This window comes from Elaeis guineensis, chromosome 1, assembly GCF_000442705.2.
Source record: "Elaeis guineensis isolate ETL-2024a chromosome 1, EG11, whole genome shotgun sequence".
Lineage (NCBI taxonomy): Eukaryota > Viridiplantae > Streptophyta > Magnoliopsida > Arecales > Arecaceae > Elaeis > Elaeis guineensis.
This window is the reverse complement of record NC_025993.2, coordinates 182,618,718-182,635,379: the sequence shown is the minus strand read 5'-3', so window position 1 is coordinate 182,635,379 and position 16,662 is coordinate 182,618,718. Positions and strand designations below refer to the sequence as shown.

Genomic DNA, 16,662 nt, shown 5'->3' with positions numbered 1-16,662 from the left:
ACAAAGATTCACCAAATTCAAACCTTATATAAATATTTGAGATGCAATTTGATTTTTATATTCCTTTATTTTTAGAACATGATGGAGTCATTGTCTCATTGATTTTGTTCAAACCTTTTCATTTTCTACTATTAAATATAAAATATTATACAACTGACTTCATGACGCCTCACTCATCATGATTTTGGCTTCGCTCTAATATCATTTTGTGATCCAAATCTTTTTCATATCCCTTCTACAAATGGTGTTGCATCATCCAATTAAACTTCAATAAAACTATTTATTGCTTTTAGAAAACATATCAGCTTTCATTCTCTGTCACTCTTCTTTTATCCATCCGATCATTGCTTGAATAAATACCCTGACTTTTAGTAACGCCAATCTATACCATATTATGTTCAATTTTTCACGTGCGACTCACGTGACAAACAATATTTCAAACTTTTCTTTCCATGCTTCTCTTTTCCCTTCTCCACGCTGGAAGTTTCCAAGCCGCTCTCTTTAATTACTACTCCCTCCATCCCCCCAGATCGCAGCGAAGGAAGCCCTTAAAAACTCGTCTACTAACGTCTCGACCCAACTATAAAGCCGGAGAAGTCTCGGGGGCTTCAAAGGACTCTGGCGCCGTTGGAAGGCAATGGCCGTGGAAACGGAGGCTGCCGCTGCCGCCGACCTCGCCCTCTCCGATGCCAACATCAATTGGCACAGGTCGGTTCTCTCTACCCCATATCTATCCTCCCACCAATTTCTTTCCTTTTGCACCCAATTTTATCAAATTTTCTTGATGTTTTCATCGCTAAGGAATAGATATTTATCCGTTCGCTGGGTTTTCGCTCCTTTTGCTTGCTCAAGTTGCCATTTTTGGGCTAATCCTGGTAAAGATGACTTTTTTAGTGAATATTTCATGAAAACAAAGCAATCTTTGAGATGGGTAATTAGGGATGTATTTGGAGAGGGGTTCGATTGGTAGTTTTATTTTGTAGTGCTGTGGTTTTTGCTGATTATAGCATAGGAAACAAGAAATACTTTTACTTGAGTGACCAAAGTGGTGACGACGTGCTTTGGCTATCGGAAAGGAAACAACTCAAGCATTTAATCCTGTTGTATTGGTTTTGCTATTGGGATGTTGCACTAGAAGGTATGAATTGAATGGAGGAAAAGAAAAGTAAAGTCCTGAAACTCGGTCTGAACGAAATTTAGTTGATCTACCTACTATTTGGCTGGAAAGATATTCCACTATCGGAATGTGAGATCATAAAATGGGGCTTTACCCTTTAAAGTTTGGATAATGACAGCCAGATTTTCTCACTTTCAACGTGAGCATGGAAACCCTAAAATCTAATGCCTCATTATGGAGGTGAAGCTGGAAATGGTGCCCAATGCCTGGACCATTATTCTAACTTTAGCAGATTGCGGGAAAGCTTATAAAGAAATGCCTTAATCAAGAGAGAGAAAACCATCTTCCAGTCTAGTAAACATGCAACTTTATGGAGATTCTCATTTTACGCTTAAAGCCTCACTCCCCCTCCCTCTGTCACCCACAGACATACACAAAAGAAGGAAAAGAGAGGTCCTTGTCAGAGGATTAATTCCCATTCCTTCCGAAGAGGCCAAACAAAGGTTATCCGAGTGTTTTGGTAGCAGTGCAAATAAACTGTTTGTCCTTTACTAGAAGGGTGATATCACTAGTTGTTAGGATGTGTCTCTATATTCGCCTCCTTTTGCTCTAGGAAATATGTTCAGAGATAGGACGTAAATACACATGTAGAACTTTGCATATGAAGTAATACTTCTTCTTTCGGATTTTTCCTCCTTGGATTCTGATCTAAAGGCAAGAAGCTTATTCATTAATGCATCAAGAGATGGCTGGCTGGAAAAAATTCTCCATCAGCTACGTTTTCAAAACCTTTGTTGCCTTTGCATGCATGATAGTTCATTTGGGTTCAACCACAGTGAGAGTGATCTGGAGAAAAAGGTGGCTTAGATTTTTTGGGCTGGGGCTGTGCTTGTATCTGAATGCTGGAAGTGGTGGAGGTCAAGTCCACACATACAAATTGGTAGATGTATTTTTTATTTTAAAAATATCTGGACTTTGTTTTTCTATTTTCTATATCATTTCAAGTTCTGCTGGTTTATTTTAATATATCAGTTATTTTAATATTTTAAATTCTTTTGCTTTTATGACTGTTTGAATCTCCAACAAGTCTATAGCCGTGACCATCAAGCCTTCTCCCAACTATTAGGGATTGACTTTTATAATCCGAAGTCATACCTACTAAGGGCTGCCTGTATTGTTATTTCAAGATTTTCCATACCCTTTCTGATAAAAAATTGTGTGTCTAATGTTGATATTCTAAAAGAAATTGGGTTACTCATAAAATATAAATAGTATTTGCTTTATAGTGCAATCAATTAATGCACTATCTGCATAACCTCACTACCCTATGGTTGCTGACTTGTTTTTTATCGTAAACTAATGCATCAAACCTAGAAACCATTTCATTGGTTTCACATGGCTGCCTCTAGTTGGAGCATTATTGTGCATGAGGATCAATATTTTGATAAATACATTATTTTTATTGATGGAAGCAGTGGACAAAGTGGTATGTGGTTTTTGTTGAAAGCTAAGTTGGGTTCTAGCCACTTAATTACCAAAAGTAGATCCTTTACCCTTGACAGTATGTTGATATTTGCCTTTCCTTGTGTATGTTTTTTCTGCTTCTGTGGAGAACGTTATTCATGAATCTATTAGTAATGACAGTGAACCATTCTTTTAACCAGAGGGATGAATATCTGCCATAGATGGATATGCTATTTTAGTTGATTTGTTTTTCTAGTTGGCAGTTTGCTGAATACAATTCCCACAAAATTACCTTTTAATAATCCATGTATTTGAAACCTATTAATTTGTCTTCCTGAAACTCTATCAAATTTATGAAGAGCACTTGCGTTTTGCACATGCTGGGCATGGGAAGAATTAGCTAATCTACTGTTTTTATCTTGGAGTTAAGGTTGGACAAGACAAGGTTCCATGTCATTGGTGCTATCCTCTTTACTGCTCAGTCCGGCTTGTTACATCCTACAGCTGTTGTAAAGACTAGAATGCAAGTTACTGGAGGTGGGCTCTTGCACTTGCATGGCTTCTCTGTGTTTAAAACTATACTAAGAAATGATGGAATTCCTGGTGTTTTCAGAGGTTTCGGGACCTCTGCAGTTGGGTCATTACCTGGTCGAGTTCTGGCTCTAACATCGCTGGAGGTATCAAAAGATATGATGCTAAAATCCACAGAAGGTTTCAATATCTCTGAGGCAACACGGCTTGCTATGGCTAATGGAGCGGCAGGCATGCTGTCTAGCATAGTTTCATCTGCATATTATGTGCCATTAGACGTGGTAAGTCTACAATTATCTTTGCCAGTTTCTTCTTCCATTTTTGGGCAACTTAATATCTTCCAGAATCATAATAAAGTGTGACAACTAATGTTCCTTCATAAGGTTTAACCGTGTTCTGCTGGTTATTTTAAATTCTCCAACTGCCAACATGTATTTTTAATAGGTATAGCCTAAAAACTGGTGAGGCAGCATCAATTTGATGTATTTTTGCTTTGCTTGTATGCAATGATTTTAATTAAATTTATTTTTGGAGATGTTCATCATGTATCTCACACAAGCACTGTTTTCTAAACTAATAGCAGAATCACATATTCCTCCCAGTGAGAACTACTACATGCCTAATGGCACTAGTGAGTTTCCTGTCATAACTCAGGATCTCACTCAAAAGATTAGTCAGAAGGTGTTATTTGATTCCTTGGCCCTATATAAGTATTCAAGATCTTTCCAGCGAATAACCGATGTGAGACTAGATACACCCTTGCTCGGGTCCTCACGTACTCCCCCTCATTTAAGCTATAGTGTTTTCATCAGGCTAAGGATTCAAATCCATGTATCCATTCAAAAACACCACAATTGGCCCGTGGTCAGTCCCAATGAATTTCTGCTGCAATATCTCTTAGTCCACATAGGCTATGTATTGGGTCAACTTTGATATCGTTTGTTACAATCTAGGATCCTCACCCAAAAAGGCTAGCCCGAAAATGTTATTTGGGTTCCTTAGCCCTGTATATATCCAAGATCTTCCTAGTGAATAATTGATGTGGGACTAAATATATATCCACACGGATCCTGACATTTTCTATGGATGAAACGACATTGTTGTTCCACCATTACATCAGAATTTGATTTTGACCAGATTAAACAAAAGCATTTCTCATGACAATTGTTAGGAATATACTGGAGAAGGCTAAGATTAACACAATGTGTTAAAAGTGTTTCTCTAATCATTAGCAAATAGCAATATCTTCTCACTTGTTGTGACTTAAGAGCATCTTATTACAATAAATATTCCTTTTTTTTTTCCCTAAGGGAGGGAGGAATGGAGGGTGAAAGGAAAGAGCTTTTTTTTTTTTAAGAAAAAAGAGGGGGTCTTTTTAGGTCCTTGACAAGCACATGGTTGGCAAGTGAGAGAGTGACAGAAGAAAAGAAGTATAGGGTGCAAAAGGTCTCGAAGTTCACTTAAAGGTGCATGATAATTGCAGCAGTGCTGCTAGATACAACGGACAAGCTTAGAGGAAGAGGAGTGGTTGTGGGTCAGATTGATTGCAAGACTATCAGATGGGGCTGGGAGAATGTGATAAGTGATTAGAAGACTGGGAGATCCAACGTAATTTTCCTCCCTTCTACTCACTGCATTTTAGAGATATGAGTCCAATTTACATCTGATAGCAGAGAGAAAGCCTCATTTTTGAATATCTGCATATATATGGTGATATTGAGTTGAGTTATGGAGATTGATGTATGTGAGAATCAAAGGGCTATAGTGAGCTCTTGACAGAAATCACACTGGTATACATGTACACACATATACATGTGTACATCTATTGCTTATTAGAAACATCAGAAGCATTTTGAGTAATGTTACATTTTGCATGCTCTTAATGTTATTCTTGTTTTGTTCTCATGCATCTAGATCTGCCAGAGGCTAATGGTCCAAGGTCTCCCTGGAATGACAACATACAATGGCCCATTTGATGTCATTGAAAAAATGCTGAAGACAGAGGGGTTACATGGCCTGTATAGAGGCTTTGGGATAACTTTAGTGACTCAATCACCTGCATCAGCACTTTGGTGGGGTGCCTATGCTGTTGCTCAACATGTTATTTGGAGGTCCATTGAAATATCATATTGAATTTTGTGATTTATCATTTTAATTTTAAGTTTACCATATTGACATTTTTCAGTAGTAACCATATCGATATTCATTAATAAATTCAGGAGCTTGGGCTATGGAAATGACGCAAAGGAAAAACCATCTCCGCTGGAGTTAGTTACAGTTCAGGCATCGGCGGGAACAATAGCTGGTGCTTGTTCATCAATTATTACAACTCCTATAGATACAATCAAGACACGGCTTCAAGTAATTCTTATTCTTCCTAGGTCATCTATTTCAATTTAAAAATGATTCATACCTTTTCGTACCTGTATTTGATTTCTTTCCCATTGCTTATGAGCTGAATGATTGGTTGGGTGGAGCAACACCAGTTAATTGCAAGTTGTATGTGAGCTGGACCGATGACATTCATAATGCCAAGATAGCAAGTGAAACTATGAGCAGCTTGTATATATATCTTGTTGTGATAAAAAAAAGCCTACTATCTTAAAACTTTATCTTCAACGGATATCTGGTTGACTGAAAAATTGCATTTCTTTAATTTAAAGATTTTAGAGTTGGGAGAAGCTAAAGAGCATTTGCTATTACCTAAATGATAAAGAGCTTTAGAAGTTTCAGGAGGAAGTTAAAATTTTCCAGGATGAATGAGAGAGTTGAGATTGATAGGGCATCAATGTGCATCTGTTAGTCAATTTTGATCAGCTGTGGTTATGAATTGATCCCCTAAAAATCTGTGAATAGTATTCTAGTGAAAACAGAGAAAAACAAAACCTCCAGATCAAAGGAAAAGATAATTACTGCAATAAAAATAAATAGTTCAGCTGAAACTGTTCTGTTTGATAGATTTGAGACATTAAGATATCCTTCTACAATAGAAAACAATGAAATTAGTTCCCCTTGCATGTGGAAAGAAAACCGCAACTCATTGAATAAAATTCCCTCCACTTGGTAAGGAATTGTCCCTCTGCACTTAGTACTGGAGAACACATCCAAAGGTACCCAAAGAAAGACCTCAAAAGAAAACCAATTGAAAGATATATCTCAGAGCAACAGCTGAGAGGATAACCAAAGAAGACCTCCTTAAAGGAAACTTAATTAGGTGCAATCTTCATTTGGCCACAAGTTTTTACTTCATCTAAAAGCTCTATTTTCTAGTATTTTGTCATCTTCAGCCTCCCCATTTCTTAAAAGAAGATCCTGCTGCTCCTCCCTGTGCTTGAATTTCTGATTTTTGCCATTTACACACTTTTCAGCAGATCCATAAGAAACATAAAGAATTTCTTTTTTGGTGGTTTTCCAATTCATTTTTCCCGACCTTTTCCTCTTATCAAATTAAAGCACATATTTTTACCACTTTCTGTGGTCATGTGGATAATTCCTGATGTACAACTTGATAAATCCCTAGTCTTTTGGTGGCAAACTGGTTCTTGAAGTAGCTGGTAGCTTTATAGTAGCGCTGCTTTAAATGCCTGTAAGTTTATACCTGAATGCCCGCCTTTTATTATTCTGAACTTTTGAGGTCATGCTCAAAGCAATCTTCTCTCTTTGGACGGACGTAACACATATCAGGCTGAAAGTCTATTCCAGTCCCCTTTTCTTTGTTTACGAATCTCCTTTTTAATTCAAAAGATCCACACTTAAATACTGATATTAGAATAATCTATATTGTTTTTAGCTTAACAATCTCAATGATAGTGACAATAATTTCCCAAATCTCAGGTCATGGATAACTATGGTGTAGGAAGGCCATCAGTCATGAAGACAACAAAATTGCTCCTTGAGGAAGATGGTTGGAGAGGATTCTATAGAGGATTTGGACCCCGGTCGTTGAACATGTCCCTCTGGGGCACCTCAATGATTGTAACATATGAACTGATAAGTGAGTCTCTTCAACCCCCTATCCATATCTGATTGTTTTTGTTCCTTTTTTTGGTATAACAATTCATATCTTTGGTTTCTTTTAAATGTATTTTATCATCATGTTATTGGAATTTATTAACTCCTACTTTTTTCTACATATTTTTCTTAATGTTCTGCACATTTGCAGAGCGACTCTCTGTAAAGCGCATGGCAGAATGACACTTTGTGAAGTGCAAGTAACTGCTAAAATAGGTTGAGCTTAAGAGTTGAGAAGTCGGCAATGGAAGCTGGAGAAGGTTTTGCTTCAGAGGACAAGACCCTGTTTTCGAAGATAACTCTCGAGATCTTGAGGTTGCCGCAACATCGTTTCACTAAATGGAGCAATGCTCCCAGTAGATGTTGAAGAACCATTTACGCCCCATTATTTTCTCGGCTCTGTGAATGCAGGAGAATTGTTATCTAATATTCTGTACCCCACTAGTGTAAATAAACTTTTGGCCAGGGTGTTCATTTCCATGCTCATTCAGGCTTGAAAAGCAGCCATGGCTAGAACCATAGCTGGAAGTAGTGGAAGTGACGTGCCAATTGTATTAATGTTAGGTTGTGTGAGAGTCCATTCGTTCCTTTCCCTTTCACTTGTCAACTCTGTACTTAATAGACATTCTTTACGTCCTGAAGTACAAACTGGCTTATTTACTGCAAATAACTTCAGATGCATATAGGATAAGCTTATTTACTGCAAATGGCAGTACCCTCAGTCTGTCTTTACACCTGTATTACATGGGCTTGATCAGAACCTCTTGATGTGTGGACAATGGAGCTCCTTTTACTTGATACAGGACCCATTTCAATGAAGGAAGCTTGTGATTCGTGCTGCCTGTAGATGCTATTTTCCTACATATGCTGTCGTGCTTGTAACTCACAATGACCGTTGAATGTGATGGTGTACCGCCCGAGGAAACGAGCCGTGGTACATGAAAACTCACAAGTATATATCCGTGCGTAAAGGTGTCACTGAACGTATCCATGCGGGTCTTTAGATCCTCATTTGGAGTTATTGCCTCACCACCTCCTGTATCTAGAACGAGGTTCTTGAACACCATAATGCCGTCCTCTCACATGGAAGTGGAACTATGAATTACCAATGTATAATCCTCATGTTGGTGCATGCATAAATTGGCTGAGTAGAATTGGTGGATGCAATGCATTGATGGTGTCGGTGCATCAAACGGGACATGCCATGCTAGTGCTTGATACTCTACTCATCCTCTTGCTCGTAATAGTAACATCAGCATAAACATGGTTTGCTGACATATGGAAATGAATCTATCATGTTTGTCCATGGTTTGCTTGTAATGGATGCTCTTCTCATTATAATTTTGGTAAACCAGTTATATTACATTATCCAAGAGTAAGCACGTTATTCAGAATCAGCAAATAAAAGATCTCTAACCTCATTAGGGATAACTGAAGGAGAGTCCTAAAATTTCACCAGCTATCATAAAATTTTCCATGGCTTCTACTTTGATGTATTCATAAGCATGAAAAGAAGCTTTCCTCATAAACTGCTGTGGGATGAGATTGTTGCCCTTCAAGATCTTGCTGTTTCTAGCAAGCCAGATATGCATAATAAAAGAGAATGACATGATTTCTGTCATTATAATTCCTTCCTCAACTAGTTGTATGATAGTGCCAACAGAGAGTTTGCATAGCATTTACACCTCCTATATTGGAAATGTTCCATATCTCAGTAGCTTGTGGATACTGAAAGAAAACATCCGCAGTAGTTTCTTCAATACCAGGACATACATGACAACCGGCGAAGAATGCTCCAAGAAGAGAGATGGTTCCAGACGACCTTCTATCAAGACGGAGAATCGAGGGTGGACACTCAATTTTCAAAACTAGCTTTGTAATACCCGGCCCATTTGGGCTATGGACCAAGCCCAAAACATAAAGCCCCAAAAAAAAAAAAGAAAAAAAAAAGAAGAACGAAGAAGATTTCCGTAGGGAGTCTTCTCCTTTCTCCCGACCGGCTCCTAATCGGAGTCGGAAACGCCACAGGGAGGAGTCAAACTCCTCCCCTTCAGCCCTATTTAAAGGAGAGATCTCTTCTCCCTTCCTCCCATCCAGCAATCGAGGGCAAAACAGCGAGGACCGTCGGAGTTTTCTCGCGGAAGCCTTCACCGTGTTTGCCTCAATTTCTCATCGGAGACGTCACCGGAGCTCGAGGTAAGCCCCGGCTTCTCTTCCTCCTTTCTTCCCCTTTTTTTTCTTGTGTATGATCGCCGGCGACTGGATTCGTCGGATTTTGTTAGGAAAAATATCCCCTGTTTCCTCCCCTCTTTTCTTTAATTTTTCGGCGTCGGTGGTCACCGCCGACCGTCAGTTTGGCTTCTCCGGACTGCAGTGACGTAGCCCTCCTGCCGTCGATCACCACCACACCGGTCGCGGCCTTTGATCCGTCGAACAAAGGGGGACCGCTCGGTCCCCTGTTTTGTTAAAGGACCACGGGAAGAAGAAGAAGGAAGAAAGAAAAGAAAAAGAAAAAAAAATAAGAAAAAGAAAAAGATAAGAAAAAGAAAAAGAAAAAAAAGAGGATATTTTTTCTCTCCTCTCTCTCTCCCTCTTTTTCTCTCTCTTCTCCTCTCTCTAGAATTTCTCTTTCTCTCTTTAGTTTCTCTCTCCACTTTCTCTCTCTAAAATTTTCTCTCTAGATAATCTCTCTCCTAAAATTTTTTTAGAATTTTGAGAAGAATGATGATGAGTTTGAATGATTCTAATGGAAGCATTTTGATCTGTAGTTATCAGGTAGTATGCCAGCACCTTGATCAAACCATGAACCATTATATTTGATCATCCATAATTTTATTCATCTGAATTCCGATTTAATCATGACTTGATTAGATCATTTTGATTTCACCAATCGAGATATTGGACTGTGGCACCTGATCAATTTGGATTGTACTTCATAAATTCTCTCTCCTCTAATTTTCTCTCTCTACTTGATTGATGAACCCAATGAAAGAATCTCGATCCTATCACTTTGAAAATCTGATTTGACCCGGTAGTCAAATTTTGAACCATCTATGTCCTAATTGAATTTTGACCAGATGAAATTAGATGATCGGACCAATCTAAACCGTTGAATATGATACTCATATTCTTTCTGATTATTGAACTTGATCTTATATAGGTATCGTTGACACCTGATAATCGGATATTGTGATATGATCTATGAATTAAAAATTTTGAAAAGATTTATTTAAAATTATGTGGATTTATTGGAATACATTCGAGGTAAGTAATGTATCACTTTTTCTAGATTATTCAATAAATTATAAAATATTTTCTATATTGAACTATGCATGATTTATGAATATGATGCATGGTGTTTTGAATTGTTGAATATGCTCCTTATTGGTTTATAAATATGCATATTAAATTCGATATGGATTATATTGATTAATTTCGATACCGTCTAATTTATGATTTTCGAAATTAGAATATGAATAAGTGTTTTGAATTAAGATGGATTTTGATTTGCAGTCTGATTAAGTTACAAACCTTGCCAGTGGGGGATTATACACTGGTATTTCAATACCCTACCAGTGGGGGTTATATGCTGGTATTTCGATACCCTGCTAGTGGGGGTTATATGTTGGTATTTCGATACCCTGTCAGTGGGGATCATATGCTGGTATTTTGATACTCTAACAGTGGAGGTTATATGCTGGTATTTTAATACCCTATTAGTGGGGGTCATATGCTGGTACTTTGATATCCTACCATTGGAAGTTATACGGTGGTACTTGATTTAGCTCATGGCTGTTGAGATATGTACGTTGTTTTGAAAGAAATGGATTTATGAACTGAAGAATTTGAAAATAAATTTTGAAAGACTAAATTTGAATGATCTTATTTTGATTAGTGTTTTATCTTTAAACTGATGCATCTAGCTAAAGTACACATTGCTTACTGGGCCGTTTAGCTCATGACCAGTTTCTATTGTTTTTATAGATTCAGAGATCTAGTTGATCCGAAGATTCAATATGGGAGAGTGAATTAGAGGAAGACTTTGACATTCTATTTTAGATCAGGATTTATTAAGTTTTGAATTGTAAAACTATGAAATTTTATTTTATAAGATATTTGATTTAGTTAATTAAAGTAAAGTTGAATAATAAATTATTTGAATTTTATTCCGTTGTGATACATTGATATCGTGATGAGATGTCTTGTATGCTTATGGAGAGAGTTCTTCATAAGTATGCGGTGGTTGTCGCAACCTCCGGCTCATAATCTCGGGTCGGGGGCATGACAAGCTTAGTATCAACACTTATGGAGGGGGAGCCATGTCAGTAGAAGGCATACAAATTAAATCTTTTGCTTTTACCAACATGGATCTAGCAGGCCCCAACCCAATCTATCAGAAGTGGTGAATTTAGGCACTGGTAAAGCTGGTATTCTGCTGGCCAGCTCCTGTCCAAATGCTTGTTAAGGGTACTATTCCAACTTTTGTTGTCATCGAGTAGATCCTCAACCATGAGGTTCTCAATAAGATCCATGTATATTAATTGTTTGTTGCGCCATCAAGATCCGGTACCACATGGTACAGTAGGAAGAAAGAAGAAACAAAATAAGAAACACAATACAAATATGTGGATTGACCTCAAGCCTACCTCCACGGGGAGTGCAAGCTTCATTATGAGAGAATAAAATAAGATCAATACACGAGGAACTTATCACTCAATGTTTGTATAAGAGTTTCTCATAAAAAAGTCTCAAAACTCTCACAAAAGCTCTTTAAAATCTCTATTGAAGTCTTTTTGTACCTCTAGAATGTCACCAGCTTCCCAACGTAACAAACGATTTGTCAATCAGAGCTATATAGGCTCTAGAATCACAAAAATACTGTTTCAGTAGGAAATAGAGTCTCAATCAAGTCTGAAATCATCCATGGCCGTCTGATCGTGATCGGCTCGCACCAGAGCTATTCGATCATGCAAAACAGTCTCTGATCATGCCTGATCAAACTCGAAATCATCCATAGTTGTCCAATCACGATCGATTGAGTTTTAGGCCGTCCGATCGCGTAAAAACGCACTTGAACCGCACGTGGACCATGACTTCGATCCACGATGATCCCATGGACCGCCAGCACCCCGCATAGGCTGTGTCCACTCTGACCAAAGACATGCTCGGGGTATCATCCTGCGGCAATAAGAATCTCACCTTGCGACGTCGCCTCTCGTCCTTTCGAGTCTCCTGTCTCGTGCCCGATCTACCTATACCTGGAGCTCCACCTCGCTCTGGGCTCCTCCTAGCTCTTGAAGCTTCACCTTGCATTGAGCTTCCTGTCAGATAATAATGTCCTCTTGTCCTCTTCTTCTCCTCCAGAATAATCTTATCGCCACACAACACCTTCGATTCCTCTACCAGCTACCATCCTATAGTCTTTCAAATCCAGTCTGCTCAGTAAGATAAAATTCCACCTGAAATCGAATATGTATCAGATTTTTTCCAATCTTCTCACTGCATCATCATGTGTCCTCCAGTTGATAGTTTCGATGCCTCTGATCGCACAGCTCGATCCATCCGGCAGATAAATAGTGCCCTCACTGTTCTTTAGGGAGTCAAACTGCTCCTCTCTGCAATATACATGATAGGTGCATGCAGAATCTAAAATTCATTACTGAGAAGAAGTAGATACTTCGTCAGATATCTTCAGGACATCTTCCTTTAAATCGCTACTGGCTGTCGCTGCAGTAACCCTCGTCCGATCCCTAAGTTAAGAGCAATCTCTGGATAGGTGCCCCAACTCGTCACACCGATAACATCTGATCTTGCTCAAGTCCTTCATTCTGGACTTAGACCGCCCTCATCATGATCTCCTGTCGCTCTGTCTATCATCTCTTGCTCCTTTAGAAATCACCAAAGCTGAGCTGCCACCACCTGAGCTCAAAGCTGGGTTCTTCCTCCTGAGAACTTCGTTCTGAAGAATCACTGTGGTGACCTCGTCTATCTTGATGGTGCTCTTTTTTACAAGAAGAATAGTCACCAAAAACTCATACGAAGGGGGAAGTGACGCTACTAAGACCAGCATCCTGATCTTCTCCTTAACTTTCTCTCCAATGCTGAGGAGGTCGGTGAGGATTTTCTGAAAGTGGCTGAAATGCTCCTGCACGCTCTGTTTCTCAGTCATCCGCAATTGGTAGAACTGCTTCTAGAGGAAGAGAGTGTTGGTGGGAGACTTTGCCATGTACAGCTCTTCGAGCTTCGACCACAACTTCATCGGAGAAGTCTCGTCAAGTACATGGATTACCACCTCATCCACTAGGTACAAGCAGATAGTACTCACCGCCTGCATCTGGAGCCACCTCCAATCCTGTGCCTTTATGGTGGTCGGCTTCTCGTCACATAAGAGAGTATCGATCAATCCTTGCTGGATGAGCACATCTTTCACTCTCACCTGCCACAAGGAGAAATTGCTCTTTCTATCAAATCTATTGATCTCCATCTTGATTGTGCTTATCTTCTCCATCTTCTATCTCGATCACCACTGCTGCAACCTACACTCTGGCACCATCTTGCTCTGATACCAATTATTGTGCCATCAGGATCCGATACCATACGGTGCAGCAGAAAGAAAGAAGAAACAAAATAAGAAACACAATATAAATCCGTGAATTGATCTCAAGTCTACCTCCATGAGACGTGCAAGCTTCACTATGAGAGAATAAAATAAGATCAATACAAGAAAAATTCACCACTCAACCCTTGTACAAGAGTTTCTCACAAAAAAATCTCAAAACCCTCAAAAAAGCTATCTAAAACCTCTGTTGAAGCCTTTCTACACCTTCAGGACGTCACCAGCTTTCCAACGCAACAAACGATTCGTCAATCGAAGCTATATAGGCTCTAGAATTACAAAAATACTGTTTTAGTAGGAAATAGAGTCCCAATCAAGCCTGAAATTATCCGTGGCCGTCCGATCGTGATTGGCTCGCACCAGAGCCGTCCAATCGTGCAAAACAGTCTCTGATCATGCCTTATCAAACTTAGAATCGCCCATAGCCATCCGATTATGATCGGTTGAATTTTGGATCGTTCGATCGTGCAAAAATGTACTTGAACCGCACATGGACCGCGACTTTGGTCTATGGCGGTCCCATGGACCGCCAGCGCCCCGCAGTCCATGGTGGACCGCGTGAGCGCTGGCCAGGGCGCCCGCGCGTGCTGGGCTGGCCTGGGCCACGCTCCGCATGTGCCCGCACGTTTGCACACGGCAGCGAGTGGCCGCTCCACCGCCGGCCCATCACCGGCCGCCGCTGGCCTCCGCCGCTTCAGATTTCGTGCTACTTTTCAATCGAGTGTATCTTCTCCGTTTGGACTCTAATTAGGCTGTTTTTGGGCTCGTTGGACTCCATTTTTCATCCTGGACCTCGCTATGAGCTCAATATGGATTGAATCTCGAGGTGTCAAATCTCAACATTGTTGTTGGTTGTTGAAGCATATTTTTGCATTTTACCGTCACCTATCAGTCATTGCAAATCCAGGGAAGCTATTGGCTGCATGTTTATAAATCTCCATCCAAATGAGAGAGATGTTTCTAGGAGTGGAAGCCAAAGAAGCGGTACCAGAGGCCTTGAAACACCTCAACACCTTTAAACACCCAATTACCCATACCACATTAAGATTGCTACCCTCTTTTTTTGAAGAAAAGGGAAGAAGCGAATGCCACCATTGAGATCACTACCCTCAACTCAACAATTTAGCCTTCTCTTATGTATTATAGACCCATCCACACCCAGTAGATATGGTGTGGATCTCTACCAAGGAAGCTGGTTCCAAAAATTCGCAAGCTCAAGCATAAATTTAGCAGCCGGTTTTGCCATCAGAAACCAAGGATGGGAGTTCAAGACCACCACTCTGAATAGGCTGGCATACCACATCCAAGCAACTAAATGAAATTTCCTTTAAGGGTTGGCTGATCCTCATAAGAAATTCCTCACATCTTGCTCAAGCTTTATACGACCAACCTTGGAATGAAAGAAAGTGTTAGCCGTGAGATAGACTGGTAGAGCGCACAAAGCATCTCCTAATCCAATCTTTGCACTTTTAAATCGCTCTATTGCCCACCGGTCCGCTCCTCTCAACCTCCAATGAACCAGTACTGGCCACGTGCAATGCACGTGAAACACAGCACAGTTAGCTGTGATCCCCATCTAATTCTTATCTTTCCTTTGTTAATTAAATAAAAACGTGATAAATACACCCTCGTTTTTATTAGACCATGCCTATCATTCTCATGACATAGGCAGCAAAAAGTGAACCGTCTGGGTGTGTATTTATTGAAACATTGGTGTACCTATAGCAATTGGAGAGCACTTCATTCTTCGAGCTGGGGACTTGGGCCTGTTCGGCGAAGCTGTAAAAATTAGTTTATTTTGAAATATTTTTTTTAAATAAAATTTTAAAAAAAATATTGTGAGTGAGAAGTAGTTTATATTTGATAAAATTATTTGATAAATATTTTTATCAGTATTTAAGAAGTAGTTTATGTTTGGCAAATTTTCAAAAAAAATATTTTTGACTGTCAAATTACGAAAAAGAATATGTATAGATTTACTTTACAATTAATATTATTTAAATAGATAAATAATTATAGATATTCATTATAATTAATTTTTATTAATTTTTTTATTTTTATTTAATTAAAATATAAAAATAAAATAATAAAAAATATATTAAAAATTTTAATCAATATAAACACAATGGAATCAAAGATAATACATATTGAGCAGAATAATGAGAAGGTTACGTGAAAATAAATAGGGATAGTTATGGTAAGTAATGATTTTGAGTAAGAATATTTTTATTTTGAAAAAATTAATTTTCTGCTTCTACTTTCAAAGAGAAGTTTCAATTTTTTGCTTCTTCTCCACAGTGAAAAAATTACTTCTGCTACCACTCAGAAGCAGATTATTTTTTAAAATAAGCTTGGCCAAACATTCAGTTTTTTTCAAATAAGTACTTTTTTAAAAAATAAGTAACTTTTTTCTCTCCAAAAGCTTGGCCAAACAGGCCATTCGTGTGGAGATTTTTCCGCAAAACGAACTTATACATCACATTACTTAGGACAAGGCATTATATAAATGATTTTTATAATTTTGGATAAATTATGTCTTTGGTTCGTAAATTAAGTTAAATTTTTTTAAATAGTTCATAAATTATAAAAAGCTAAAGTTTAGTCACTGAACTATCTGAACTGATTTAATGTTGTTCTCAGATATAATTTTGATGGTTTTCTCTTATCGAAAGTTCGATATGACAAACTCCGATATCTACATGGAGTAAGTTTTACTTACATGGCTCAAATCAAAGCTGATGTGGCTCAAATAGTTTTGAAAAATGCTGATGATATGGCTAAATCACGAATTTCATCCTTTTCCATCCTAAAACCCTAATGGAAGAAAAAAAAGAGGAAAAGCCCCTTTCTCTCTATGGTCCCATCCTTCTATGACCCCATCATCTTCCTCTTTTCCAACTCTTTTTTTCTTTATTTTTCACCA

General features: G+C 38.6%; 1 protein-coding gene across 1 annotated transcript; it reads left to right on the top strand.

The window, feature by feature from the left end:
• The first annotated feature begins 489 nt into the window (after nt 1–489).
• Nucleotides 490–7,963, top strand: LOC105040007 (uncharacterized). The gene is made up of 6 exons (XM_010916373.4): nt 490–708; nt 3,012–3,393; nt 5,027–5,223; nt 5,332–5,473; nt 6,947–7,106; nt 7,275–7,963. Exons 1-6 carry the CDS (start codon nt 638–640, stop codon nt 7,304–7,306), a joined length of 984 nt encoding a protein of 327 aa, XP_010914675.1. The 5' UTR covers nt 490–637; the 3' UTR covers nt 7,307–7,963.
• The last annotated feature ends 8,699 nt before the right edge of the window (nt 7,964–16,662 follow it).

What these genes read in the sequence shown, in the direction of transcription:
- LOC105040007 (XM_010916373.4), top strand. Translation starts at nt 638, where the DNA reads ATGGCCGTGGAAACGGAGGCTGCCGCTGCCGCCGACCTCGCCCTCTCC. An exon ending in GCCAACATCAATTGGCACAG is followed by an intron (nt 709 to 3,011) that starts GTCGGTTCTCTC and finishes CTTGGAGTTAAG; the next exon opens with GTTGGACAAGACAAGGTTCC. An exon ending in CAATCAAGACACGGCTTCAA is followed by an intron (nt 5,474 to 6,946) that starts GTAATTCTTATT and finishes CCCAAATCTCAG; the next exon opens with GTCATGGATAACTATGGTGT.